Source organism: Chelonia mydas, chromosome 20, assembly GCF_015237465.2.
Source record: "Chelonia mydas isolate rCheMyd1 chromosome 20, rCheMyd1.pri.v2, whole genome shotgun sequence".
Taxonomy (NCBI): Eukaryota; Metazoa; Chordata; order Testudines; family Cheloniidae; genus Chelonia; species Chelonia mydas.
Window position 1 is genome coordinate 13,262,035 of NC_051260.2, and position 26,910 is coordinate 13,288,944.

Sequence of the window (26,910 nt, forward strand, 5' to 3'; positions counted from 1 at the left end):
AGGGGTCTCCCCTAAATTCTGGCCTGGAGTGGCACGGAAGGCATACCTGACATAACCCCACTACTCTCCACATACAAACACCTCTGACCCCAGTTGGGAGGGGCTAGCCGGCCTAGCTGGGGGCAGGGTAGGGGTTAGGCTCTGCTTTTACTGGGGCTGGAACGCACCCACTTTGCAGAGGCTAAACCCTCGTGTGCCGACAGACCCCCAAGGCCTTCCCACAATTCCCCTGCAGGGCAGACAAGTTCTTCTGCAATGGCCAGGGAAAGAATCTGAGCATCTCAGCAGAAAGAGCCCTGGGATTTTCCCCTGGAACAAGTGCAGAGTCAGTGAGGACACGGTTACTCAGACAGGGCTTTGCAGACCCACCTGTAGGCTCTCAGGAGCTGGCTTAGCCCTGAGAAACTTGCCATTGACCAGCGCAAGACCAAAGCTAGCCAGGTCCAGAGGGAGTCCAAGGGGTTGTGACAGCCACCGTTTCGGTCAACACCAAGGATTGAACCAGGCACCTGCGGAGCTAAAGGCCGGAGTCTTTACAGCTTTTCATCACAGCCAGGCTCTGCAGCTGGAGCAGGAACAGACTCGCAGTGTCTATGGGTCAGGGACACACAACACACACTAGGTTACACTCTCCCCTCCTCCCCCAAGGGAGCATGGGCCAGGGTGGTTAAAAGCTCCAGCGGATGCCACGAAAGCCAAATGCCTCCTGCTGCCTGGCCATCCCCGGGCATGTAACTGTACCCTCATGCCAAGAGATAAGGTCAAAGACATGACCTGAAGTTCCTCCCTGCCCCCTCTCCTTCATACATTCGCTCATCCCTGAACACATTCATTATATACACATGGGACTCATGGCAGCCACCTCAGAGGTGGGTCGTGGCAGCTGGTCAACAACGCACAGCAATGCTGCATGGGGACCGCTCCCCCAGCGACAAAATGCAACTGCTTAACAGGCACGTTGCGGTGCAGAAGAGTGAAGGATCCAACACACTGGGAGGTGGACTTCAGAGGAGGCGGCGTACCCTTAACCACGCTGGCATTTGGTCAGGGTTATAGTGGGACCTGCTCCTGCGCCCAGTGAGGTAACAGCCAGGAGCACTCAGGAGGCCTGACTGACTGTGTGAGTTCACCAAGTCATTTTCCAGCTCTGTAAACTGGGGCTGAGGATTGTGCTGGGGGGTGGGGTTCATTCACAAAAGTGCTTACAAGTTCCTTGGCTGGAGGCTGGCGAACATCATGAAGGATGGGCTGGCCACTGTGGCCACCTGGACTAGTCAATCCGAGGGCTGGCAATCCCAGTACTGGGCATCATGCCACCTTCTGCCTTTCTGACGAGAAGCCCAACTTTCTCAACTCTGAGATATTGCCAGGATCTTTTCCCTCCTTGGCAAACGCCCCCCGGATCCCCCCATCCAGACAGCGCCAGGCTACAGCCGGATCCTGCACGGAGCTCCTGGAGTTTCCGATCCCGATGCCAGCACGCTGCCTCACCCCCACCGCTCGCTATCGGAACAGATGAAGGACAGAACTTTTGCCCCAGGGCTGGAAAGCTGATGCAGCAGCAGCCCTGATTGATTTCCCAGTGGCCAGATTTAATGCCACACTCAATAAACACAGCTCTGGAGCCGATCCATGAGCGTGAGGGGAGGGGCCAAAGCTAAAAGCTGGAGAGAGCCCCGCCCTCTTTGATCAATCCCTTGCCCAGCTGTACCTCGGCTGCAGATCACGCTGGGAGACAGTGTCAGGCTGGCTAAGGAGGGGAAGCTGCTTTCTGCTGCTCTGAGACAAGGGAAGCAGCAGCAATCGCTCCGGCAAGGGAAGGGGGGGACTGGAATAGCGTAAGGGGAAATTCATCCACCACCAGCCAGAGATCGGATAGCCAGAAGGGTCACTGCCCACAAGGGAAAGGCTGGAGGCTCCCTCCCCATGGATGCTTAATACCGGAGCAATCCTATACTGTCCCTCAGTACAGATACACTGTACTGCCCCTGCTCCGACCACTAGATTCTGCTCTCCCTGAGCTGGAACAGAACCCAGGAGTCCTGATTCCTTCAGCCCTACTCTAACCATTAGACAACACTTGCCGCCCAGAGCCAGGGACAGAACGCAGGAGCCCTGCCTCCCAGCCTCTCACCACTACGACCAATACAGATGCAGGTGGGTGACTTTCTCTAGCCTTAGAATCTGGGCCAGCACGCCCCTCGCAGAGTTGGGAATGGAACCCAGGAGTCCTGGCTCTCAGGCTATGGCTTGAGGGAACTCTCTCAATGTCCCTACACAGCTGTTGCGAGGACCCAATGTCATCTACACCCTAATTCTGTGGCACCTCTGTACCCCCCCAGCCCAGCCACCAGCTCAAGTGCAAAACCTCTGCTATTGGCTGCTGCGCTGCCTGGCGCACGGGGGACAGAACCAGGGGCCTCGAGAGATAAAAGCAGGGGCTGCTCCAGCTTGAGCTAAAGAGCCCCGGCTAGGCTGGTAAGATTCAGATCCTCAGCACATCAGACACAGACGGGGAACCCCTCACGCATGCTCAGCAGTTACACGGGCCCTGCAGAAAACAGTGAAGCCAGATACGAGAGCCTTCCCCCTCTCCCCTGTCCCCAAGACTGGCTCCACTGATCCTGGCTAGCGCCCCCTCCCGGTGACACGCAGCAAAGCAGCTTTCATTTGTATTCACACAGCATTTGGCCTCCCAGCCCATCACAAAGCTAGTGACAGACAAGCTGTATGCAGGGATGCTGAGCTGCAGCCACCTCTGGGGTGGAACATGCCAGCGGGTGACCCCGGAATGGCAGGAGCAGGGGTTAAGGAGGCAGAATGGAGACAGGCAAGCTGGGGCTGGAGCCGGAGCCGACCCTGGGCGTAGCCTGTGGATAGCCTGGGTCACAGCACCATTGGCATCGCATCAGCCCCCAGCACCGGAGTCCATATTGAGAGGGGAGAGCACCACCCTGCAGCACAGCGCCCCCTGGCACCAAGTTGGGGCATTGGGCTCAGCACTGATGGAGGGGAGAGAGCAGCCCCCACGCTGCTCCCTGCAGCACAGCGCCCTCTGGTGCCGCACTGGAGCACTGGCGTGAGTGCTGCCTACCGAGCTCCCAGCCTGGAGCACAGCGCCCCCTAGTGCAGCACTGCTTGCGAGGCGCAGTGACCCCCTGCAACTCAGCACCCCCGAGCTGCACGCTGGGACATAAGCGTCAGCCCCCAACCCCTGCGGCACGCTGCAGTTCCTAGGAGAGCTCCCAGGCATGACGGTTGGGAAACCCAACTTCCTCCTCAACCCCCCACGGAGCATCCAGCTTCCCGCTGGCTTGAATATTCACCACCAAGGCAACAGACCAGCGTGCTTTGCCACCTGCGGGCGAGGAAAGAGGCCATCGCAGGCAGCAAGCGGTTAACACCAAGAAGCAGAGTCTCAATTACCCAAGGTCAGAGAGGAGCCAGCTCTGTTTCAGATGGTTAAAACCCCTCCTCTCCGCTAGAGTCCTGTGAGCTTCCCCCCCACCACCACCACAGCTCCACCTGGCTGCAGCGGAGAAACAGAGCACAGACCAGGAGGGTCAGCTCGTCGGGGGAGTGAGGGGGCTGCACATCTTTGCTACGCGGATCCTAGGTGGGAATCAGGCTCCAGGTCGGCAGAGCAATTTATTCTAACTCCAGGGCACTTTGAGATGCAAACTGGTTTCACGCAGCGGCTGCTGGCCCGGGTCCTAGTGCAAATTGCCCCGATTTCTAGTGCCAGTCCAGTAGCAGCCTCAGATGAGGAGGGAGCAGGGTCTGGCACCAGGGGTCCCTCGTCCCAGCCACCGGCAGGGTCCCTCCAGGGCAGACAGCGCAGGGATGGCAGCCCTGTTGGGGTTCTCAGCTGGGAGGGCCAGGGCTGCTGATCTAGTGTGAAATTAACCGAAGCCTGGATGTCTGAGACAAAGAGGCGGGCGGGAACCGGCAGAGGGAGATTTGGTTGCGACTGGGCAGTGATCCAGGAGGAGTCTCCTTGCCTCCAGCCAGTCAACAGTTACTCCAGATCGCAGCTGGATGGGTGACTGTGATGTAACTAACACACAGAGGGTCCATCCCCTTTAACAGGCAGCAGCTAGCAAAGAAGGCAACACTCCCAAAGGGCTCCTCCTACTGCTTCCTGGAGGTTTCCAGTCCCAGCATGGGCTTGCTAACTGCTGATGCTCCACCCAGAAGCTTCTACAGCGCTGCCCCCAACAAGAAGCCTGATGCCTTAGAATCATAGAATATCAGGGTTGGAAGAGACCTCAGGAGGTCATCTAGTCCAACCCCCTGCTCAAAGCAGGACCAATCCCCAATTTTTGCCCCAGATCCGATCCCCTAAATGGCCACCTCAAGGATTGAACTCACAACCCTGGGTTCAGCAGGCCAATGCTCAAACCACTGAGCTATCCCTCCCCCCGCCTTGCTCTGCTGGGTCAGATAAGAGGACAGAGGCAGTGCCAACCAGTGGATCAGACTCTGGCCTGGGAATCAGGAGACCTGGGTTCGAGTCCTGGCTCTGCCACTGACTTGCCATGAGACCCTGGAGATGTCGCTTTGTGCCTCAGGTTCCCGATTTGTACACAGGGAATGATAACCCTGCCTCACAGGCAAGCTGTAAGGATAAATGCATTGACTGAGGTGCTCAGATGCTACAGTGATGGGCCCTCAGAAGTACCTTAGATCAAGAGAATAAACCCAGGAGTCCTGGCTCCCAGGCTCCCTGCTCTAAACACTAGACCCTACTGCCCTCTCCGAGCCAGGGAGAGAACCCAGGAGTCCCGTCTCCTGGTGCTACCAAACTGTGGGGTATAGACCTTACTCACTAGGCTATGAAGTCAAAACTTGCCCCCCCGCGCCATGCCCGCTGGATCTGGAGGCAGCGCTCGGAAGGCCGAGACAGCAGAGGGTTAAAGGTGCCAGAGAAGCCGCTGGCACCAGGTGCTTTACAATCTGCTATTTTAATCCTGGCTGCCCTGCCAAGCACTATTGTTACAACCTTGTTTGAACATCCAGAGGGGGCCTGGGATTGGCGGGAGGCCAGAGATAGCTCATCCCCCACATCCCCCCTCCCCTCCCCTGCGGAGCTAACCCAGAGCCCCCAGTAGAGGGAGCAGAGCTGCTTAGGGTCACGTGGGGACTTCCAGATCCCACATGGGAATCCCACCCACCCAAAACTACAGTCCGGGCCACGGAGTGGGGATGTGACCTCGACCCAAGCGGCTGTGCCGTTAATTCAAGAGTACGAGCTGATCAATGCCCAGGTAACACTTGACAGGCTGCAAATAGGGAGCGGGGGGGAGTTTTCATCTCTGATAGTCACAGTTGGGGAGGAGAGGAATAAAAGGAAGGAATGAGGGAAAGAAAGAGGGAGCGTGAAAGAGAAGGAGGAAGTGAAAGTGGATGAGAAAGAAAGAGAGAAAGGATGTCAGAGAGTAAGTGACACGAGAGGGCACAAATCTGTCCCAGCAGCACAGGGAAGTAGCCATGACTCTCCCACGGAGGGGAGCCAGTGGGTCCTTGTGCCACTCAGGGCAAAGGGTCCGAGCGCCAGCCTCCCACCCACACCAAAGACCTGCAGCGATCAAGGACCAGGCGTTTGGCCTGCAGCTTCCCAGGTGCAGTGGGGGGAACGGGAGGTGCCACAAACCAGGGACTGGCCTTTGGAATGGAGGGAGAGTGGGAATAGAGAGGGGAAGTAGTACAGAGAAGGAGTAATAAGGAAGAGAAGAATCCACAGACCCCACTCCCTTCCCAGAGCTGGGGACAGAACCCAGGAGTCCTGACGTCCAGGCCCTGCTCTAACCATTAAACCAGTATGGAAGACCGGGAGCCAGGACTCTTGGGTTCCATAGCCAGCTCCGCCCCCAAGTCTGCAAGTCTTTTGGCAAGTCACTTCCCCTCTGTGCACGTCAGTTTCCCCCCATCACAAAACAAAGATAATCTCTCCCTTCGGAGGGGTTGTGTGTGTGTGGGATTAGCTACCATCGGCAGAACAGCGAGAGCCGATGGAGCAGCACACACCGCACAAACTGGTTTGGACGCCCGGCGCAGACACTCAGCGAGGAGAGAAGTCACACTCGGATTGGCGGGTTCAGCCCTCCTGACATAAGAGCTGCCATCTCCAGAGCCCACGTCCCACCCCGCGCCTCCACGGCGCCACCATCAGCTCCTCAGCATGGCAAGAGGCGCGCGTGGCTGGCGCAACACGGCCGATGGCTCAGGAGCGGCAGGAAGACGAGTCCCTTGATGTCAAGCTGCTGCCAGCAGTGACTGGGAACCGAGAGCTCCTAAGGCCTCATCCGCTGAGTGAGCTTCCCCCTCACCTCGACCCTGCCCCGCAGGGAACCTTTCCAGGGGGGAGCTGGGCAGACCAGACTCAATCCTTGGTCTCCCCACAGAAGCCACCACAAACTTCAACGGCACCTGCATCACAGGGACACCCCCCACCCCCCACATCCCCACTAGGACTCAGATGCTGCATCACTTTTCCCCAGCACTGAATCACGGCAGCCCGACCCCCTGGGATCTGGGGCTGCACGTGGTCCTACCAACAGGGCTCCCATCCCAACTCACTCTGCTCATTCCAGACGGCAGTGTGCTCAGACACATGGGCCATCTCACTGCCGGCCGGGGCCCCCGCCTCGCTGCGTGGCCCCCAGTAGAAGATCCGCCCAGCCAGGCTCTCCAGCTTCTGAAGTGGTGACATCTTAGCGCCTTTGTTCCTGCTGGGGTTGGGGCAGATCATTTCTGCTCCATGGCTCATGTTTCCCTTCATTTATTTATCTCCCTCCTTCCCCGGCCCTCACAACCAGAGTCAATGCGAAGCTCGGACCTGATCCAGGAATCCTCCGGCCTTGGCCATTTCCCAGCAGCGGAGAAGACAGCAGGATCAGGGACTAGAGGGGCGGTCCCAAGCCTCAGCAAAACTCCTCCACTCCTGACAGAGACAGGGGGCTTGAGCTGATTGCTCTCGACTTCTAACCACTCTTGACTTCTAACCGGGAAAGAGAATTTCCATCCAACAGCTCCCCCACCCTGCAGCAGCCCCAGAGCGTGGCTGTCAACTCAGAGACCTGCACACGACTCTTCAGGGCCAGCCAGTCACATCCATGCACACTCCTCCCTGCCTTTTGCTCAAGGCAGGGAAGACTCAGGGACTTGGAAACAGTATCTTCTCTCCCACTTCTGTCTGGAGAGTCGGCTTCCCTGGTGGAGGGAACAGGAGCTGGAGTCAGGGAGTCCGGTCACTTACGCAGCCAGCCAAGTCAGTTTCACTTCCTGGAGGGTGAGCGGAGGACAGATTCTGCTTCAGAACTGCTGGGACGGGTCTTCCAGAACAACAGACAGTGGCAAGGGGAAACACCCACACAGCAGGGCTTAAAACAGCACCCTGGGTCTCCGCTCCTCTCAAATCCTTGGGCCGAAAGCAGCGTGAGAGGCTCCCTCTGGCTTCACTGCAGAGCCTGCTTGCACTGGGGGGCAGGCCCCTGGAAAAAACACCATCCTACAAGTACAGTGCACCCTGGGCCAAGCCACTGGGGCTGCAAAAGAAATCGGGGGGCTGCGGGTGGGCTTGTGGCTCACATGAGGCCTGAGTCAGAGGGGTGCAGGTCCTTAAGTCCACTGCTGCGGGCCCCGCTCGCAGAGACGAACAGCAGGGGGTTGCAGCACATCAAAGGTGACTCTCCAAGTGGCGTTCAAAGAGACCCACATTCAGAAACCCTCAGCCCTCGGCGGCACCCTGCAACAGCACCCCAGGGAGGAGATCTCGAAGAACCATGGGGTTTGACTCTCGTGCCGTGCAGTCCCAGGCGGTACCGACCGCCGGTAGGGGAGGGACCCAGGACTAGTCGCCTGGAGGTTTCTTTACTTTGCCTTTCCCAAACAAGCGCTGCTGCGCTCCTTGACCTTGGGAGCGGGAAGCCACTGTCAGCGGAAACCAAAGAGAGCTGGGTAGCGCTCCGGGGGAGAAGCAAGAGGGTGGGATGGGAAAGGAGGAGGCCCTTCCTTGCGAGTCTCAATTTCCAAACAGCTGGGGTCTGCAGAGACCAGGATTTTGCAGGCAGGAGGCAGGGGGGAATCCGGAAAGGAAGCTGCTCACCATGGGTGCAACAGATAAGGGGGCTACTGTGTGAGCCCCCCAAAGGCACGGAGGAGGTGATGGACCAGCCGGCCAAACAAGTGCACCCACAGGAAGAGCTGGATCCAGAACTGGAAGTCGAAATCTGAGCTTTCCTCAATCCCACGAAGGTCGCTGGGTCTGAGCTCCATGCTGCCGCCCCCAGTGATGCAGACCTTGGCTCCTGGCTGCCGGGATTCTGATTCAGGCTGCCCTCCTTATCTACGCCACCCAAGGCTCCCCCATGGCTGCATGGCTTCCAAACGGACCTCTGGGACCCTTTGAGGGGGGGAAGCGGGATCTCCGGGGGAGAAATGTCTGGACGGTAGCAGGGTGGGAAGCAGCCGGCTTCGCTCCTGTCGCTTCCCAGGCTCACGGCTCAGCCTGCCCCGGTGAGGAGCGCGCTAGGTATTGTTTCAGAAAGCGCCCCATGGGAGCAGCCTCAAACGGGGAGGGAGAGCCAGGGCTGGGCACACCGCCAGGTTCACATGAAGCCCTTAAAGGCGTCGGCTCCCTGCTCCACATGTGCTCTCAGCTGCTCCATCAGCCGCCGCAGCTAGCCACTGGGCGACCAGTGCTCCCCGGGAATCTCGGCACACGGGCCCATGCGGCAGGACAGGGGAGTGAAATCCTAACCTTCACCCTGGATCCCATGGAACCTGGCCCGGCAGCTCGGATCATCATGGCCAACTCCCTCATCTCAGGAAGGGAGGGAAGAAGGGGAGGATCTTCAGGATCTCTAGGGCAGCAGTTCAAACGCAGTCCAATGTGAAATTAATTTGGCAGGTCTCAGTCCAATTCCCAGAGGGAGAGACCGCCCCATCACAGAATCATCCTAACACACACCCCAGCCCCCGCTCACTGCATAAGAGGAAGGGCCACGTTCGCTGCACCTTTCCCTTCTGGTGAGAGAGGCTGGTGAGGGGCAGATTATCTTCTGGGCTCCCATTCAACCCCTTTCAGGCCTTACAGGCATGGGACTGGGGGTGGGCTGGGGTCTCCCCACAGTTCCCAGATGGGAGGGAGATGGTTTTGTGATGGGGAGGCCCATCCCTCTGGGAATTGGACTGACACCCGTCAAACACCTTTCACATTGCAGTGGGTTTGAGCGGGGCTACTAGGACTCAGGACTCCCGGATTGGAGGGCTGAGAGTCTGATCTTCCTGACTCATCTGGTCTTTGTCAATACAGCCAGCTGGGGCAGCTGAGGACAGTGCTGCTCCCGCCTGCAACACGACCGGCTTATTTGAGCTGCGTCTGGGTGAACGGAAGCCTTGACGTTACCCAGCCAACAAGAGAAGATCAGCTGAGCAGCTGGGTGGGAAGGTCTCCACCAGCTGCTGCACGCTCAGCACCCCGGGGGTGGGTCTTGAGACAGCCCCTCCTACCTGGGACCTGTGCTGGAGCTCCTCCCATCAATATAAGGCCTAAAAGGGGATTGATTGGAAGCCACTCTCCATGGAAGGGACTGGAGCAGGCCATCAGTGCCCTTCCTCCAGAGCTGGAGCCTAAACCCCCTTCCATGGAACCCGGGGTGCTCAAGCTGTTCAGGTCAGAACAATTCCATTGCCAGCCCTGTCTGAAGGCACCAGCAGAGGGAATTAACTGGGTGATTGGGGTGGGGGTAACAGATATGTAGCTGAGTCCACACGCCCGAGGGGCTGCCCCCACCACGTGCCAATCCGACAGGCTGGCGAGAGCGACGCCAAAAGGGTTAACCTTGTGCAGGTGCAGCTTTGGCAGGACCAGCGGGATTTTCTGCCATCTCAGGTGGCGGGTCCCGCAGGCTCAGCACGAAAGGTTTAAAATATTCCAGCGTGCTCGCTAAAAATCATCTGCCTGCAGCCAGCAACGAGCAGCAGCAGGAGGGACAAACGGACACAGCAGATGGCATTTTGCCCTCCTCAGCAATCGGAGCACCATGGCCTGGCCACAGATGGTGACCCCAGGGCAGTCAGCCTCATGGGGCAGCACCAGTGAGAGCCCCACTTGGTACACCCGGTCTAACTAGGGGCTTGTCTGCTCTGGCAGCCTGAAGCTCATTAGTTGTTCATTTCAGCAGTGGAATCCTTGCTCCACCCCAGAAGTGGGCGCATCAGGGAAGCATTGAATGTTTATTGCTGCACAGCCCTGTGCACCCAAGGAAGCACCACTGGGAGTACAGGCCATTTAACCCAGATAGGTTCATTCTGGCCTAGCAGGCAAGCCACCCTGCTTCAGAAGCCATCGCAGGGACTTGTGATCTTTGAACAACTGAAGCTCACCCAAGCAGTTGCAGGTGTAGAACATACACATCTCGCCCCCCTTCACCCTGCTTCTGCTCCCCCAACAGCAGCCAGCTGGGTCTGTGAACACCAGGGAGAAGGGAAGATGTAACGCACCGGTGGGGGAGGAAGGTAAGAGACAGCATGAAATATAGATTTAGGCTCTGCACACAATCCTCCACTCCCTAAGTTACAGCAAGCTTTCTGTCACAGCTTACAAGGGGCTGTGGCGGATTCTCAAGCACAGACAATTTTCAAAACGAATGTGGATGCTTTTCTAAGAGATCTGCTCTAAGTCAAACGGGCAAGTCCTATGGCCTGTGCCATTCTGGAGGTCAGACTAGCCCAGTGGTTTTCAATCTCTCTCATTTGCGGACCCCTGAACAATTTGAAATGGAGATGCAGACCCCTTGTAAATCTTAGACACTGTCTGCAGACCTCCAGGAGTCTGCCGACTACAGGTTGAAAACCACTGGACTAGATGAACATGGTGGTCTCTGCTGGCTTTGGAACCTCTGACAGATGGCCTTGTGGTAAAGACAGGGGACTGGCATTCGGGAGATTTGGGTTCCATTCCCAGTTTTGTCACTGACATCACGCAACCTTGGGCGAGTCATTTCAGATCAGCTCCCTGTCTGTAAAATGGCGCTATGAATCCCTCCATTGTGTGTCTGCTCTCTTTTGATTCAAAGCCCTTTAGGGCAGACACTCTTACTAGGTGATCAAGGGCCTTGGATCGGGTCATCACGAACTACTGTAATACAAATAATACAAACCCATCCAATTCTTAACCAGGTGAAGACTAACCAGAAGGAACGCAGGAAGCCCGCTGGGATACTCACATCACAAACATGCTGATGCAGGAGAGAACTGCACTTATTTTCAGCACCCAAACCATGTATATTTACAAACCAAGAGTTCCTCAAAAACCAAATGCAGAGAGCAATTTTGCTGCAGGATTTCAAAAGAAAATACAGTCCAAAAAAACCCATTTGCTTGAGCATTTAGAGAGATGTTACTGGTTTAAAAAAACATTACAGCAGAAACTGTGTTTCCTTCTTGTGTTACCAGCACCTGGGTTTATTAAACTTAAAGCTTGTTTTTAATATAAATCCCTCCCCACTTATTGCCTTTACAGGTAGTTCAGCATAGACAAATGGGGGGGAAAACACCCACTACAGCTGGTCAATTTCACTCCAGTTCGAGTCAGTTTCACTTCTGGTACTGTACTTAACTCACTCCAGGTTGCTACACTGAACTGTGATCAGTAGATGGAGACACCTCAGCAACTGCTGGTGCTGATTCCTTGTTTCCAGCCGCTAAACTGCATCAACCCATTAAAGACTTAATCTGAATTTGAAATAATGTCTGCAGCACAGGTCACCCCAAATCAAAGAGGATACTGCAGAATTAGAAGGTTCAGAGAAGGGCAACGAGAATGATCTAGAGCCTGGACAAACTTTCCTATGAGGAGAGATTGAAAGGATTGTTTACCTTTAGAAAGGAGACCAATAAGAGGGGCCATAATAAATATCTATAAAATAATAATTGGGATGAAGAAGGGAGATCAGGAGCTTCTGGTCTTCCTGTCTCATCCCACAAGAGCCAAGGGACACTCAAATAGAATTAAAAGGTAGGGAGTTCAAAACCAATAAGCGGAAACACTTTTCAATTAGCCTGTGGAACTCACCACCACATGAAGTTGAGACCAAAACCAGCCTGGACATTCACATGGAGAAAGACTATCCAGGGCTATAATTTAAATTACAACAATAATTCTGGAATGGATATTAAACCTTGTGCTTCAGAGTTTAAGCTGCACTACTAGACATCAGGATGAGACTTAAGGCGGCGGAAAGTTTTTGCCCCGCCCCCACTGCTACTGTGCGTTCGTTACCCTTCGTCTGCTGCCTCTACTGCTGATGCGACATGGACCTCAGGGCTGACCCAGTCTGGCAATTGCTACGTTCAGGTTATGTTTCCATATCGACTGTTGCTCTTGCTGCCCCGGGACATTAGGGGATCATGAAGGAGGAGCTGCTTGATGGGATGGCACAATGGGAACAGAGGGCCCCATGGGGACCGCCTCAACCCCACACTATCAAAAGGGTGAGGTAACACTGAGCTCTTAATTAGCATTTTTCATAACTGCAGATCTCAAAGTGCTTTATAAAGGAGGCTCAGTAACACACGCCCTATTTTACAGATGGGGAAACTGAGGCACTGGGAAGGGACTTGCTAAAGGTCATAGCTGGGAATAGAACCCAAGTCTCCCAAGTCCCCGTGCTCTATACACAAGGCCGTACTGTCTGGTTTGCAGGGGAATTTGGAATTTCTTAATTTCTAGGAACTTTGAATTTAGGGGTTGTAAAAACAAGGTTGTTACACACCCCAAAGTCTAAATCAACCCCAGCCCTGTCTACACAGGGAAATGCCCCCTCCTCCACACCTCCCAAAAACTTCTAGCTAGCTTTAGAACTAGCTGGAGCCAGAGCACCGACCAGGCTCTGACAGCTCCAACCATCGGTTAAGGTGGGCCTGGGCAGTGCCATGACTCCAGCCACTATTCAGAACTGGTGAGAAATTCTGGGGGGGGGGGAATTTTCACTCGTCCTCAAATAATTCATGGGTGCACTGAGTTTAAGGCCAGAAGGGATCGCTGATGATCATCATCATTCTAGACTGACCTCCTGCATAACCCAGGCCAGGGTGTTCCACCCAGTCATGCCCGCATCCAGCCCAACAAACTGTAATGGAATAAAGAAAAGGAGTACTTGTGGCACCTTAGAGACTAACCAATTTATTTGAGCATAAGCTTTCGTGAGCTGTAGCTCACGAAAGCTTATGCTCAAATAAATTGGTTAGTCTCTAAGGTGCCACAAGTACTCCTTTTCTTTTTGCGAATACAGACTAACACGGCTGTTACTATGAAACCTGTAATGGAATAAGAGCAGATCTTTTAGAAAGAAACATCTAGCTTGGATTTAAAGACTCCAAATGATGGAGGATTCACTGCATCCCTTGGTAAGCTGTTTCCATGGTCAATTCCACTCCTTGTTAAAAATTTGATCTTTATTATTCCCAGTTTGAATTTGTCAAGCATCAACTTCCAACTGATGAATTGTCTTGCCTTCATCTTCCAGATGAAAGAGCCCCTGCTATCAGAAATCTTCTCCTAGTGTATTTATAGATAGTGATCAAGCCACCTTCTGTTAGACTGAACAGATTGAGCCTCTCACCTCTCTCACTCAGACCTAGTAGATCTTTTCTGAGCCCCCTCTACCCCCCATCTGATTTAAAGCACAGACACCAGAATGGGATGCAGTTCGATGGTGAAAGGCTAGAAACAGATTGTGCAACTGGCCAGGTGAATTTCCCTGTCCCATGCTCAGTCAAATGCAACAGAACATTAACCAAACAGCATCAACTGTGAACATCGGTAACATTTTTAGACAGTAGCACACATTTATATGAGTTTTATGTTGACAGCATCCCTTGAATTTCCTCAGCCCGCCTGTCTCAAGAGACGGAGGAGCCAGAATCCTCTTACACTGGGGCTGGAAAAATGATCTTAAGTAATAGCAAAACATGCTTGTGAAAAGGGTATCACATCGAGCATGTGGCCAGCATAGAGGATGACAGCTTACTAGTGCTGCCAGCTAACAGAAATCACCTGTTCAGGTGACGTGGTAGAGGACCTCACTTGAACACTGAGGATCCTGGGTTCAAACCCCACCAGGACAGGGTTTGCTATAACATCACCCCTGCTGAGAACTAAAAGATTATCCCAGAAATCAGAACTCTCACACTGGAGTAGTTATGGGAGACAGATTCTCCCACAGGTCACACTGGTGTAACCCCAAAGTTACCAGGGCAATGGGGGCACCCCCGGCAGAGTTACACTGGTGCTACAAAAAAATTTGAACCCAGTTTTGATATTTACTAATGAAGACCAGGCCATGAAGCAAACCCTGCAGGGCAGCAACGTAACTAAGAGCTCCACTCATCTCCTCTAGACAATTCAGTCTCTTGTCCCTTTTCCCCTTCCGTCCCCGAAATCAGTCTGTTCCTTGGTCCTGCCCCTGACTCCACACATCTCATACACTTCCCCTCGCAGCCTGCTCACCCCTGAGGAGGAAGCAGCTGGGGGTGGTTGAGTCCCAGGGACAATGGGACCTGGATTGTGACTCAAGAGACCAAAGTTCAATGCCCAGATCTGCCTGCAACTCCTTGTGTGACCTTGGGAGAGTCACTTCCCCCACCCTGCTCCATGCTTCAGTGTCCAGATCTGTGAAATAGGGATAATACTCTCTTGCCTCACTGCAAGGATCAAGTCTGTTAATGACCGTGAGGGGCTCAGATCCTATGTCAATGGGAGCCATACAAATCTCTAGACTGGTTCACACATGCCTTCCCACCCCCAATACTGATCACCAGCGTTTAACAATCCCATGGGAAGGGACTGCCCTCAAGATCACCATTCAAATCACTGGAGGAAAGAAGAGACCATTCCTGCCCCACCCCAGCCATGTACCCGACACATCCCAAGCCACAAAATTCATTCGAAGACTCACCACCTTCCATCAAGAAATTCAAAGTCAAGGCCCCACCCCTTTCTGGGAGGCTCCTCCCACAGCCCCAGGCTGGAGATGAAAGCATGTTCCCACGGCAACCACCAATTCCAATTTTTTTTTTTTTTCAATTCAAACCCCTTAATTTTCCTTCTTTCAATTATTTAGTGGATTTAGTTCTGGGATTGGGGCCTGACGCCCTATTGGGGGCCAGCAGAAGTGACCCATATCCTAGGGGGCAGAACAGGGCCCGGGGCGGGGCAATAACCAGCACCCCCTCGAGGGGAAAGGCCCTGTGTCCCATTCCCCAGCCCGCCCACCCGCCAGGACCTTCACTCCCACCCCGGCTCACCTCCGGCCTCCATCTTGCTGGCCCAGCCTGTGGCCTCCTCTGCGCTCGGCCTACGGCTCCTCGGCAGGGCCAGTCCAGCCGGGCCCTGTGCCTGCCGCTGCAGGGGGCGAGAGAGGCGCTCGCTCTCAGCAGGGCCCCCGGCGCTCTGCCAAGCGTGGGGCAGACTGACCCCGCCAGGGAGCCGTAGCTGGGGGACGAGGGTGGGAGCCACCCAGGATCTGAGCCCTCCGGGATTCCATAGATGGGGGGCAGGCCAGGGGAGCCAATGGGGGGTGGTGCAAGGGCTTGGCCCCATGGGGCTGGAGGGACAAGGCCAGGGGATCTGCCCCTGCACAGGGCTGGGAGGGCAACAGATTTAAAGCAGAGGAAAATCAGAGCGATACGAGGGGGCAAGCAGACACCCCTTGGAAGCCACACAAACCTCACGGGCTGCAGTTCGGGGCAGGGGCAGCACGTGGCATAAAAAAATCCTTCCCCCTCCCCTCCAGACGGTGTGTTTGTCCTACCGATGGACAGGCCATTGCTATCAGAGAGACGGCAGCAGCAATCTCATGTGATGCAGGTTTGCCAGACGGCGATCGCTGCTCTCTGCCTCAAGACGATCAGTGCCAGGTTGGCATTCTTCCCCTGCCTTTCAAACAAACATCCTCCAAGAACCAAGGGTTTTCCCCAAGCCGGCTAATTTCTCTCTCTAGCATCCACTTACCCCTCAAGTTTTATTAAACCAGATCTTTTGCGTCATAGAGGGATGCTGGTGCAATGGTTAGAGCGCTAGCCTGGGACTTGGGAGATCCTGGCTCAACTCCCTGCTCTACCCCAGACTAACCTTGGGCAAGTCACTTAGTCTGTGCCTCAATTTCCCCATGCTACAGAGGGGGACGAGAGCACTTCCTTGCCTCACCGGGAGGATTAGAGGATAAATATATTACCAGTTGTGAGGAGCTCGGATACTATCATAACCGGAGCCAGATAAGGACCTTAGACAGAAGGATAATGCACTTCCTTATTGTCCATACATGTTTTATCCCCATTTCTTGTTCGACAGCATTAAAGAAAAAGCAGCTCAGCAGTTCTTAGTCATTTTAAGATCATTAATTTTATCTCCCTCTTCATCAACAAGACAATGCATCTCTGTTACTTACCTAGTTTACTCCTGAGGTCTGCAAAAGCTCCGTTTTCCATTAACCCTTTTTGCAATTTTCTGCTCTGGCTGCCTCTCCAGAGATCTCCTCAACCCTTCCTCGTCACTGAAGAGTCAAAGTTGAACCCTGGCATGATTCCATTCTGTCTCCCTGAAATACCCATCACAATTCAACTGGGATTCCTTCATCTTCACTTCCTGTCCTAAATTCCTAGGCCCACTCCCTTCCATCCCTTGTTTTACTATAGCTGCTACAGAGGAACCCAGGTCAGCAGCTCACAGCGAGGAAGCGAGAGGGTGTAGGGGGAAGATGCAGTCCAGGCAAAGGGGAAAGGTCGCCGGTTTGATCCCTCCTGGGACTCACTCAGGCATGTCCCAAGAGGTCAGAGGCCCTGGTGGCTCAGTTTGCCCAATGCCAGCAACCGCCTCAAGGCTCACACAGACTCTGAATCATCCCAGCAGAGCCAGAGTAGGGTGGGCAGCTGTTTACATACTAATCCCGCACCACACCCAGGGGGCAGACTGTCCAATTGCCACCCCAGGCAGAGCGACTTCCAGCTCAGCCGCACCCTCAGGCAGCCAAAGGGGAGGAGACAAGCACCCACTGCCCTCGCACTGTTGCTCAATGCAAGCATCTTTGAGCTATGCCCAGTTTGCCCAGCTGAAAGCAACTGCTCCAAGATGGGGACAGCTTAGATACATGCTCAGGGTTGGTCTTCACTGCATGGTTAACTCAGGTGCAGCCCTTAACTCGAGTCGCCTCCAGTCCACCCACAAGTCAGCTGGCCTGAGAGAGGCTACGGGCTACAGCACGAGTTAGCCTAACTCGTCAGCTGCTAAGACAACTGCTCTGTAGCATAGACAAAGGCCAACCTCCCTCGAGTGCCACTAGTCCTCCAACGGCTTCCCACAATTCCCCCCTCCCCTTCAGGGTGCCAGAGAGGACGGACAAGCTCTCCCACAGGTCACTGGGAAAATCCAACCAGCGGCTCAGTTTACTGCAGCTCTAAGAGCCACGGGAGGTGATCCCAGAAGTCTTAGCCATGCACTCGAGCTCGGCCAAATGAACGCTGTCGCAGAGACAGCCCCTTGGTGAGTCTGAGCCAGAGCACCCACCCCATCCCACCAGCACACAGCCGAGCAGCAAGCCCGCCGGGTTCTCCATTATATACAGACACCCCCTCGAGAGCTGCAGACGGTCCCCCATTTAACCCCAGGACAGGGACAATGCAGGCAGCGCAGACCTCCGCCCACCCCAGTCTCCTCCAATATGCATCAAACCCTGCAAGGATTGCAGACCAACTCCCCTCGAGGGTCCCAAAGCCTCCCCACACATCCCCCACATGTGCCCAGAATGCACTTTGCTAGGAAAGAAGCTCCCCCCACACACCCTGTTCAATCCTTAACGAAAGGCTCGGATAATCTTAGAAATTAGAGTCACTTTGTGCCAGATCTGCCCCCACGTCTGAGCTCCTAAATTCTCCAGCTGATGTTTACAGTGTTGCTTATGGCCTATAAAGCCCTGCATGGCCTGGAGCCAGCCTTCCTGTGCGGTCCTCCCCGACGCCATACTCCCCAGCTGCCGGCAGTAGCGCACCCAAGCTATGAAGAAGGGGGTGGCTGGCAGGGAGTTCTCTTCTACGTCACCAACACTGTGGAACGTGCTCCCCGCCCCAGTGATCGTCAGGGAAAGAGAGAGACACCCCCCCACCAGAGGGTCTGGAGAGTGTGGTGGCCACCTCTGAGGTACAAGAAATGGGACACCCAGTATGACCCCAAGCCCATAAAACTAGCCAGCTGGCCTTGCATACTGAGCCCCCTGACTGATTTCCCAGGACAGCTACTTCAAAACAGGGACAATCCTGGGGAAACCTGGACCAGTGGCAACCCCAGCAGGGAGAGGGCTGAGGGTTTGCTTCCTAGATGAAACGGCAGAAGGGAGCCCCGGGCAGCGGCTGCCGGGCTCAGGTCCAGCTGGACTGAGCATGTAACGCTGCCGGGTTTGAAGCAGTCGTGTTGATGGTGTAGTACGGCCTAGAACCTTGGACAGCTGTCTTTTTAAAATCAAAATATGGAAGGGCGGCGCCGGCCCTGTCCCAGGCACATTTAATAATTAACTTGCAAGAGGAAATGCCCGTCTCCCCAGGGAATCTCTCGGTGGGAGCCAGGCGATGGCAGGAGCACACGCACACTGGGCGATCAGCTCTCTGGGCATCGCTCTATGGGTGATCGGGGGGTGAAAGTTCCACTGTGCCAACCCCAGAGGCAGCTGCCTCAGGCGAGCCCAACGCTGAGGCTCCAGCAGATTTCCCCATTTGCGAGTTTCTGATCCCAAAGCGCCCCCTGCAGGCTAAGGCCTGCAACCAGCACAGCAAGGCACTCAGCGGGGTAAGCTGCTCTGGGCAGAAAGACATGGCCACATGGTGGATGCCCCCCGGGTTCACACTATGATGCGGCTGCCGAGAGCTTGTTTGCCACGGGAAGGACCCTGCCAGCCCTGTGGAGACGCCAAGAAGAGCCTGGCGTGATGCAGGGGGCTCCACAGGGAGCACGGCAGTGTCAGAAAAGGCAGCAGCCATTTCTCAGCTGTGGTGAGCAGTGCTGAACGCAAGGGGGGAAATTCAGGACTCCTGGTTTCTATCCCCAGCTCTGGATGTAGTGGGACAGAGCAGGGGGGACAAGGAGTCCCGACTCCTGAATTCTCTTCCAAATCTAGGCAAGTCACTTCACCTTCGTCTCAGTTTCTCCATGTGTAAGCAGAGCCGATCCTGCCTCATTTTGGGAAGATGCTGTGTCCTTTCCATCCAAAGATCCCAATCTAAGCACTAAACCACATCAGTCAATATCTTCCCTTAAAGCCATCATTATCCCCAGCCCCACCCGGCAGCCTGACCCCGCACACCCAACAAAACAGGGCCCACCGGTCAGAAACCAGCCTGGGAACTGACCTCCAAGCCCAGTGCAAAGAGGCCCACATGCGCAGTGCCACAGCCCGTCTGCCCCGCCACAGGGCACCCCACAATCACCACCTCACCACTGCCCGCCCCCTCCACCGGGAGCTGGTTAGAGCCAGGCTTCTGCTGCAGACCTGGCTGCCAGGCGAAACTGAGCAGCGGTGGCAGGAAACAGACATTTTCAGCAGATGCGGCTCAGTTCTCTTGGGACGCTGGCTGTCCCTGGTGGGGGAGACGGACAAATCGCCCCCCTCCCCCAACCTGGCATCTCCATGGACACAGGAACCTCCTAGTCCCAGCAGGGCAGAGGCTAGACTCAGAGAAAGTCACTAAGAGGTTACTGCACCTGCCTCTGAGCCAACTGGGAGAGAGGCGACTGGCACGTGCACAGTGGTATACTGGGCAATCCAGCATGGCACTGCCCGCAGCCTGACTCTGCAAACCCTTATGCCACATGCAGAGCTTTACTCATGGGAGGAGAGCTACACCCTTGTGTCCTGGCAGGATCAGAGCCCTAGTTCCTCACAGAAAATGGATAAACAACAACATAAAAAGCTCAGACGGTGCTTTCACCAAATCAGTGGGCCAGAGGCGCAGCTAGCGTGAATCAGCATGGCCGTATTGACTTGAAAACTGCTTTACACCAGCCGAGGATCTGGCCCCTTTGACTCCAATGGACCGAGGGTGATTTGCACCAGGCAAGGAGCCGGCCCTGTATCTCCAATGCTTAATTTTGTTTTCTTAAGTCCCACCAGGTTCAAGGCAGCAGCCGACTGTGGCCCCACAGCCGTGGCAAGGGCCATCGCCCAGGGGTGCTGAGGGGAGCATCCAGCTCGTGCCAAGGTCACCGTTCGCCGCACAGTAATCCCAGCGGGCTCTGCCTTAGGGGGGAATCTCTGACCCATCCAGGCTTCGTCCCAGCCCTTCTGCTTCTCAACTTCACCTTTTCTTTTTTGTCTGTCATGAGGAGGAAGCGAGGAACACCTGTGCTCACAGGGTAGGTTAGCAAGGCAGCCCAGGGGTTGGCTCAGCCAGGGGAGAGGTTAATCGACCTTCATTACATGGAGAGTCTTTAAACCACAGGGGCTGGGTCAGACCCAGGGTCCATCTAGCCCAGGATCTTCTGACAACTGCCAGCACAAGCTGCTTTGGAGAAGGTGCAAGACCCCTGTCGAGATGAGATCACATGCCAGAGGGGAGATGCCTCCTGGCCTCCGTCAGAGGGCAGCTCAGAGGGAAGGTCAATAGCCTTTCCAGCTGCCTTGATTAGTTTTCTTACCACTCACTATTATCACTCTGTCCATCTAAATGTCTTATTGGGTTCTGAATCCTGGTGTCTCTCAGAAACACAACCTGGTATGACAGTCATGTGGCAGTGAGTTCCACAGGTTAATAGCACAAAAGGACATCCCCTTTGCTCAGTTTTCAATTTGCTGCCATTCTGGCAAATGTTTGTGCCTCACCAGGCAGGCTGAGACAGGAAGGGTGGTCCAGTCGTTAGAGTGCTTAACCTGGCTGACCTGGGTTTAAGTGTCAGCTCCTGCCAGACTCCCTGAGGGTGTGTCTACACTGCAATAAAAGACCCGTGGCTCAGCTGCAGCTGGTCCAGGTCAGCTGGCTCAGGGGCTAAAAATTGCACTGTAGACATTCGGGCTGGAGCCAGGCTCTGAACCCCAGCAAGGAGGGAGAGGTTCAGGGAGGGAGGGAATTTTTTGATGAAAATCTTTTCCCCTCAAAGTGAAGACTGGCTCAAGCCGGAGCTGTTTGCAGGACAGAGGGGTTGGACAAATATCCCCATTTGGGAATCACTGGGAAACCGTTTCCAAGCTGCCCAAACGCCCTGCTCCGACATTTCTGAACGGCTCCACGTTAGTTCAAAACCATGTCATTTCACCAGGAATTTATACTGAAAAGGTAACAAAAAACATTAAAAGGTCAAAATGAAGGCCAAGCATTGCAGCTGACCTGCTACCAGGTCAGGTTTCAGATGGCCAGCGCGCAAAGAGTTTGACTTCGAACTCTGATTTCGGGACGGGACATTTTGTACTATCTCCAAAATCCCCCTAGGATGGCGCCAGTAAAGCAGAGAGAACAGCACCGCCCCTTCCACACAGATGCTGTGAAGGTAACTGTACTCACATGTGAGGTGCACAGATACTACAATAATTAGGACCATATCAACAGCCTACGCAGAAGCACCCCATACACTTTCTCTGTCCCATTCACAGAACGTCACCCGTGGGATCAGTCACAGGCATTTTGATGGTACTGCTTCAGCCAGAGGCCAAGACGCTGCTGAATCCAGGGTAGGTCTCTCTCTCTCACACACACTTCCTGCAGGCTCTGAACGTAAAGGTGATCACGGTAGCTCCGCAATGCACAGAACCGCCACTAGGCTACAGTGCAGGCAAGGCAGGAAAAGCCAGCTGAGCTCTGAACGCCAGTTAAAGGGAAGGGAGGGTGGGTTTCAATCAAGCTCCCCTGATCTGACCCTCCGCCACGCCATCAGGGGTTATTTTGTGGCTAAGGTGGAGGAACAGGAGTCAGGAGGACTCTGGGTTCTCTCTCCAGTTCTGAGAGGGAGGTCTGGTGGTCGGAGCAGGAAGGGCTGGGAGCCAGGATGCCTCGGTTCTTTCCCCAGCTCTGAGAAGGGGGTGAGGTCTAGAGGGGAGAGGCTGGAATCAGGACCTATGGGTTGTATCCGTGCCTCAATTCCCCATCAGGAAAAGGTGAATGATACTTCCTTTTTCTCAACTTTTTGCCCATCTTGGTCTATTCAGGCTGCAAGCTCCTGGCGCAGGGACGGCCTCTCACTGCACCTGTGCAGTACCTGGGACTGATCTCAGCACGGTGCTACCACAGTTCAAAAGTCACTGCTGGGCACAGAGTGGGGTCTAGTGGGTTAGAGCAAGGCATGAGGTGGAGGGTCAGAACTCCTGGGTTCTGTTCCCAACCACAGGAGGGCAGTGGGGTCCAAGGGTTAGAGAAGGGCAGAACTAGGAGCCAACTAGGACTGGCCTCTGCCACCAACTTGCTCTTTGACCTCAGGCAAATCACTGCACCTGGTAGCCTCAGTCTTCCCCAACCTCCTTCCCCGTTTGTGAATGGCCACTGACCCCCCACTCCTACGCACACTGGGGCCTAACACTGACATACGCTGCTGGGTGCGGTGACAGCTCCGGGTCTGATCGCAACAGACGCCCTCGTCTCCTCACAAGGGCTTGGCAAGATGCAACCATTCCATGGCTCCTCCAGCCTTCCAACCACCCCGACCCCTGGAAAATGGAGGAGGCCAGTGAGCCTCGGGGAAGGTAGGTCCTGAAATCATCAGCCCCCAAACAAGGCTCCCAGCCAAGGGAGACCCACCTTCCTGGCACAGCAGAGTGCATGTGACTCGTGTGGGACTGGTGACAGCAAGACACGGCAGGCGGGCACCAGATTCCATCCCAGCTGAAGGATTACTCTCTATTGGCCATTAACTGGGGCTCCACTCCAGCGCCCGAAGACTTGGCTACACCCAACAGCAGGGTATGCGTGTGTTTGTACAGGACTCTCTCGTGTTACAGATACTGCCTAGCGGGTAGAGCACTGCGCTGGGGCTCAAGACATCTGGGGTCTATTCTCGGCTCTGCCACTGGCCTGCTGGGTAACTGTGGGCAAGTCACTTCCTCTGCCCGTGCCTCAGTTTCCCCACCTGACCTCCTTGTAAAGCGCATTGAGATCTATGAATGGACAGAGATGTTGAAGAGCCAGGGATTATTATATGGTTGTGCAAAGCTCCTAGCATAAGGGGGGCCCTGATCAAGGCTGCAACGTGCTACTGCTCTACAGATATAGTCACCAGGAAGGGCGGCGGGGGGGCGTGGGACAGCGGTCTAGTGCGTATTTGCCTCCTCAGAGACATCACCTATTGGACTCAATTGAAGGTTGGATAAGGGGCTAGATGGACCCAATGGTCTGATCCGACATGGCAGGATTGGGGGGGGGGGGGGGGGGGGTAGAGATTGGTCTGACCCAGTGAGGCAGGGATGCCAGTTAGATGGATTTGGTACTGCAGATGGGGGGCGGACACCAGGCTAGATGGGCCCTTTGGTTGGATCCGGCATGGCAGGAAGTGTGCATATATGGGGGGAGGAGGAGAGACCGGGACTGGTTCGATCTGAGATGGGGGCAGGGGTTGGGGAAATATCAGGATGGATGAGCCATTGGTTTAGCGTGGCAGGGAAGCCAGTGTTAGATGGGCCCGTTGCTCAGATCCAGGGAGGCCACACTAGCCAAGAGTCTCCTGGAACAGCACACAACCAGACAGATCAATGGCATGGCAAACCCTGTGTGCATGAAAGGAGATTCACCTGTGGCACAAACCTAGCAGGGAGGCTCTCAGACAGCTAACTGCCTAATAAAAGTCCCTGCGAGGCTCGATTTTAATAGATCATTTTCGTCCTTAGGAAAAATCACGGCACCGACGTTCATTTTTACAGAACCTTTTACTCTTTCCTGAGCTCCCTCCTGGCAACAGCTCGGGCTGCCTCAGGTCTGGCTACGTGGCCCCACAGACCGGCGCCGGGATTCAGCTGCCGGCAAAGCGATGACGCTACCTGCCTCAGCACCAGCACTCTGCCCTGCTGCTAGACAAGCTACCCCGGGATCTGTCCGATCGGCTCGTCTCCTTATCCAGCCGAGGGTTCAGAAGAGTCTCTCTGAGCAACGCAACTTTGAGCTCCACCCTGCCATCTTCCATGGGGGCGCGTCTGTCTGTCTGTCCTGAGCTCTGGACCCTTCCTTTGTTTTTAAAAGAGCCAGCTCTCTATTGTCAGCGCCTGAGTGCGGCCTGTCACACCTGCCTAAGAGCAATCACAACAAAAGCAAGTTAGTTTCAATGCGCATTTGGTACTTGAGGCTCTCGGTGAAGTAACCAGCAACTGGACATCATGAGAAAACAAGATCTAACTCCTTTGTGCCCCTCTGGACCCTGCTCCCACGTCACATGGGAACCGCAGGGAGATCATGACCCAGAGACTTGGGGTCACTCCCCCCATCCACTTGAGACAAAATATTTTGAGACTTAGACCAGTTAGGTGTATTCTGAGGGCTGAAGCATATTCTCCAGCAACAATAAAAGCATGAAGCCAGCCAGCCACCTATGGCCGATTCCCCCTCCCACCCTGAGCCCCATGCTGCTTCCCAGAGTGGAACAGGAACAGAGATCTAGAGAGCGGAGCAGTGAGAGCACCCACAGAGGTGTCAGACTCCACTGGATGGTCCCATTTTATACTGCCAGCTGCACCTCTCCCTTTACAGCACCAGCCTCCGATCATCAAACAGTCATTTACTAGCAAATTCTGGGGAGCGGAGACCCATGCCCCCCAGGGCTGGTGCACCCTGAACTGGCCGGCCAGGTTGCAGGCAGTGGGACTTCTATCCAGGCAATGCAAAAGGATCAGGTACCTGTTCTCAGCTCATGACGGGGGGGAAGGGGGGAGGGAAGAGAACGGGACACAGCCGTTACGAGGGGATGAGTGGGAAGGTGAAGGAAGATGGGGGACCCCAACAAAACCACCCCTGCAGATGCGTCCAACACCTGGTTGGAGAGATCAGGGTGCAATACCCCAGGGCAGTGGTCCTCAACCTTTTTTCATTTGCAGACCCCTAAACATTTTTGAATGGTGGTGCAGGCCCCTTTGGAAATTATAGACAGTCTGCGGAGCCCCAGGGGTCCGCAGACCACAGGTTGAGGACCACTACCCTAGGGTCCCCACAGCCCCAACCTGGCCTCCCCTGGGACATAGGGCCAGAAAGAGACACCTCAGGTGTGAATGGAGAGGGGTGTCCCAGACACACGATGAGGTGCGGTGGGTGGGGCGCAGGCAGCAGCAGTGTGGGGCACAGAAGGACAGGGCAGGGGGGGCACACAGATGATAGAGGCTCTAGGGCTATGGGCTCACAGGGTAGGAGGTGGGGGGGGGAGGGAGGAGATGCAGCCGGGGCAACACAGAGCTGCTGGGTGTCCCAGGCAGGTGAAGGGGGCAGGGGTCCCAACCGCCCTGCAGCAGCCTGACCTCCGCACGCTCACCCGGCCGGGGCTCACCAGGCCCAACCCTCCTTTCTCCAGAGCCGCTGAGCCCCGCCCCCCCAGCTCCCCGCAGCCCCCACGACCCCGGGCCTGGCACTGCCCAACACAGGGCGGGTCCCGTCTTCACCGCACCCCCCCGCCCCACCCCCGATCCCCCGCACTCCTTCCCCTGGGCCCCGCGCTCCCTGGCTGGCCTCCCACTCCCCGCGATCCCTCGCAGGGGCCCCCCCATGCGCCCCAGGGCCCCGCGCTCCCACCAGTCGCTGTTCCCCCAGCCAGACCCCACTCGTTGCTCCCCCCAAGGGCCCCCATCCGCCCCAGGGGCCCACGCTCCCCCATCCCCTGGGGGCCCCGATCCCTCCGCCAGGCCCCCGCGCTCCCCCCACTCGCCCCGATCCTCCAGCTCCTCCCCTCCAGCAGCCCCCATCCGCCCCAGGGCCCCACACTCCCCCATCCCCTGGGGGCCCCGATCCCTTCGCCGGGCCCCCATCCGCCCCAGGGCCCCGCGCTCCCCCCACTCGCTACTCCCCCCCAGGGGCCCCCCACCGGGCCCCATCCGCCCCAGGGCCCCGCGCTCCCCCATCCCCTGGGGGCCCCGATCCCTCCGCCGGGCCCGCACCGCCCCAGGGCCCCGCGCTCCCCCCGCTCGCTGCTCCCCCCCAGGAGCCCCCAACCGGGCCCCATCCGCCCCAGGGCCCCGCGCTCCCCCATCCCCTAGGGGCCCCGACCCCTCCGCCGGGCCCGCACCGCCCCAGGGCCCCGCGCTCCCCCCGCTCGCTGCTCCCCCGGCCAGGCCCCCCGGGGCCGCGACCCCCCCGCACTCACCGCTCTCCAGCTCGCCGCCCTTCTTGGCCGTGGCCGCGTTGCCCATCGCGGCGCTGGGGCCCGGGCGGGGCCGGCTGCGGCTCCCTCCGCCCCCGCTGCTCCCTCCGGCGCCCGCTGCCCGCAGGAGGCTCGGCTGGGCCCGGCCAGGCCCCGATCCCCCCCCGCCGCCAGGCGGAGCCGCCGAGACCGGTGTCGCCTCCCCTCCCCCCGCGGCGGCGGCTCCTCGGGCTCCGGACCCCGCCCCAGCCCGGCGCACCATTGGCCGCCGCCGCCGCCAGCCGCCCGCGCGAGCCCGGCGCCCATTGGCCGATGAGGGCACCCCGCCGCATCATTGGCCGACTGCCGTGACGCGCGACGCTCCGCGCTGCTCCCTCGACGTCGCCCCGACCCTGACTGGGCCCGTCCGCCTCGGTCGGCCGCTTTCATTGGCCGACGGCCATGTTTAGCCCCGCCCCCGGGCGCCGATTGGCTTCAGAGGGCTGAGGTCGCGGCGTTCTATATTTAGAACGTCGGGCCAGACAGCGTTCGAAAGAATGTTCAACGTGAGGGGCGGGGCCGTGGGAGGAAAGGGGCGGGGCCTGGGAGCTAAACGCGGGGGAGACAGG

The 26,910-nt window shown here is 56.4% G+C and overlaps 1 protein-coding gene across 4 annotated transcripts in view; it reads right to left on the reverse strand.

Moving 5' to 3' along the window:
- Positions 1-26,510, reverse strand: part of LOC102937758 (cAMP-dependent protein kinase catalytic subunit alpha) — a 45,620-nt gene extending 19,110 nt beyond the window's left edge. The window contains exons 1-2 of one of the 4 annotated variants that reach the window (XM_037887844.2): positions 26,306-26,508; positions 370-591 (exon numbers count right to left, since the gene is read on the reverse strand). Coding sequence is in view for 3 of the 4 variants with exons in the window: in XM_043532535.1 (XP_043388470.1) it covers positions 6,580-6,781 (202 nt within the window). In the remaining variant the exon portion in view is untranslated. Of the gene's footprint in view, positions 1-369; positions 592-6,579; positions 6,797-16,454; positions 16,510-26,305 lie in introns of those variants that run through there. The other 3 variants (XM_037887842.2, XM_043532537.1, XM_043532535.1) reach the window with 3 other exon arrangements.
- Positions 26,511-26,910: the final 400 nt, after the last annotated feature.